The sequence below is a fragment of the Cibotium barometz genome, chromosome 38 (genome assembly GCF_041138505.1).
Source record: "Cibotium barometz isolate CiBa-2024 chromosome 38, ASM4113850v1, whole genome shotgun sequence".
Classification (NCBI taxonomy): domain Eukaryota; kingdom Viridiplantae; phylum Streptophyta; class Polypodiopsida; order Cyatheales; family Cibotiaceae; genus Cibotium; species Cibotium barometz.
Genome location: NC_141083.1, coordinates 37,127,871 through 37,130,258, shown reverse-complemented (window position 1 = coordinate 37,130,258; position 2,388 = coordinate 37,127,871). Strand labels below are relative to the sequence as shown.

General features: G+C 42.2%; 1 protein-coding gene across 1 annotated transcript; it reads right to left on the bottom strand.

Moving 5' to 3' along the window:
* Positions 1 to 467: 467 nt before the first annotated feature.
* On the bottom strand, positions 468 to 2,021 carry LOC147616664 (uncharacterized). The gene is made up of 2 exons (XM_086777732.1): positions 1,233 to 2,021; positions 468 to 670 (listed from the first exon to the last, which is right to left on the bottom strand). The coding sequence occupies exon 1, from the start codon at positions 1,896 to 1,898 to the stop codon at positions 1,233 to 1,235; it is 666 nt and encodes a 221-aa protein (XP_086633858.1). The 5' UTR covers positions 1,899 to 2,021; the 3' UTR covers positions 468 to 670.
* Positions 2,022 to 2,388: the final 367 nt, after the last annotated feature.

Here is a 2,388-nt window from a genome sequence, read left to right as displayed (position 1 = left end):
TAGGTAATAAGCTATTTTTGTGGTCTCATAGTTGCTTTTTGATGGGCGTCAAGCCCGTTTTTTGAGCATGCATGCCTAAAAACATTTGAAATATTATAAAATGCCCATTAAAAAAATTACACTAAAATTAAAAAGAAACTTGCTAGATTTCTAAAAAATTTGAAGGGCAAGGGCGGGCCCCGGTCAAAAATCAAACCCGATGGCTAAAGAAAATCCGAATGCTCATAAATCATGTCAGGCTGTTAGTTTTCCTAGGTTTGCGAAGCGCAGCCTTTTCCATTGTTTTTACTAAGGCATTCACGGGATGCAGCAGTCATTCCCACCATGATCGCATCGAGTCTCCAATGAGATATTCTATGAAATCCTGCAGAAACCCTAGGAAGCAAAGCTCTGTGTAGCGATTTTCGTGATTATAATATTTTAGTCTCCTCATTATCTTATAACGTTGCAGGTTTAAGTTGACAAAGTTGGGAAAAAATAAAAATAAAAATCATGTTGAAAGTTGCTGAATACAATATATGTGCCTCTCTCATCATGAGAAACCCATCGAAACCTTCTGCAAATTATGAGCAACGAAGCTGAAAACCAATAAATCATGCAAGCCCTAATCTTCAAATACAATGAACAGGACAGCATGACCATGCCGGGTCGGCCTCCAGCATACCAGTCTCTGCAAGGAGGAGTGTAATTAGATATGTTAAACAGAGAGAGAGAGAATTAATTTTGCAGTTGGGATACTCTCTCTCTCTCTCTCTCTCTCTCTCTCTCACACACACACACACACACACACACTCTCTCTCTCCCTCTCACTTACTCACTCCCCCCCCCTCTCTCTCTCTCTCTCTCTCACACGCACACCCCTCCCCCACTCTCTCTGATCTTTCTCTCTCTCTCTCTCTCTATATATATATATATATGTGTGTATATATATATATATATAATTCAACCAACTACTACAGTCATTAACCTTGAACTTAGCTCCAATGTGGCATACTGTTCCAACATACCTAGTTATCCAGCGTATAACTAAACCATGCAACAGCATCAATCCCATGCGACACTAACATCAGATGCATAATCTCATGTAGATCATAAACATGCAACTTTGTTTCTTAATAAAAAAAAAATTGCAGATGCCAGAATCATGGAAAATATGTAAATTATATAATTAACGTAAAAGTAAGAGTGTGAAGGCTTTTGGTGTGTGTGTGTGTGGGGGGGGGGGATTTTACTTAAGAGCAGGAGAGGTTAGGAGGCACTTTTATGCCACAAGTGGTGAGGATAGTAACGATGACATCAAGCTTGGCATGGACGGTGATGATGCCAAGGACGTTGGCATCAATGGCAGCACACAAGCAAACCTCCACATCAAGGCCAATGAGCCCTAGGAGAGCACAACAATCACTTTGAAGGGGGTTCCCAAGAATGCCACCAAGAACAGGCACACACACATTAAGCTTGATAATATCAACAGGGCAAGTAGCTGGTGGAGGAGGAGGGCTTGGAACACTTGGTGTGGTGGGTGTGGTTGGCGTCGTAGTGGGCGGCGTAGCGGGTGTGGATGGTGTAGTGGGTGTGGATGGTGATGGTGTAGTGGGTGTGGATGGTGTGTGGGGTGTGCTAGGAGGCTTAGTGTGGTGTGGCTTGGAGGGTGTTGATGGGGTTGGATATGGTGGCTTATAGGGTGTTGATGGGGTTGGATATGGAGACTTGGGTGGCCTAGTTGGGACCATTGGTGTAGTTGGAGGAGATGGCCTTCTTGTGGGTGGCTTAGAATGATGATGTTTGGAGCTTTGTTGAGGAGGAGATTTAGAAGGTGTCTCACATGGGCTACTAGCCACTATCACCACCATCATGGACATTGCAAGCAACACATTGGCAAGCTTCATGGTAGCCATAGCTAGCTAGCTACCAAATGTCCCCAAAACAAGCCAATAAACAAGCTCAATTTGAAGAAAATGGAGCCCCCATCATCATATATACAAAGCAAATAAACACAAAGTGAAGTTCAATATGAAGAAAAGGAAGACCCCATGCGCTCGTTTTATAAGAGGCAAACCAATGAGTGGTTTTGGAGCCCACAGCTTTTGACCAAGGGGGAAAGTCTAGTTCCAAAAAAAATATTATTTTTGTGGATATTAGGGGATAGTCTAAGCTTTATATGTCTTTCTATTTTTTAATTTAATAATATTATTATTATTTGCAGCTGGGTATGGTACCCCGTGACTCCCTGTAGCCATCATGCCAAAAGGTTCTCCCCCTACGCCCCTTCCTTGGACTCTATCGCCACTAGTACTGCCCAAAAGAAAAGAAAAGAAAAAACAAAAAAACAAAAAAACAAAAACAAAAACAATGCCCCTCCTGTGAAATTCTTGAATATATTGGCTG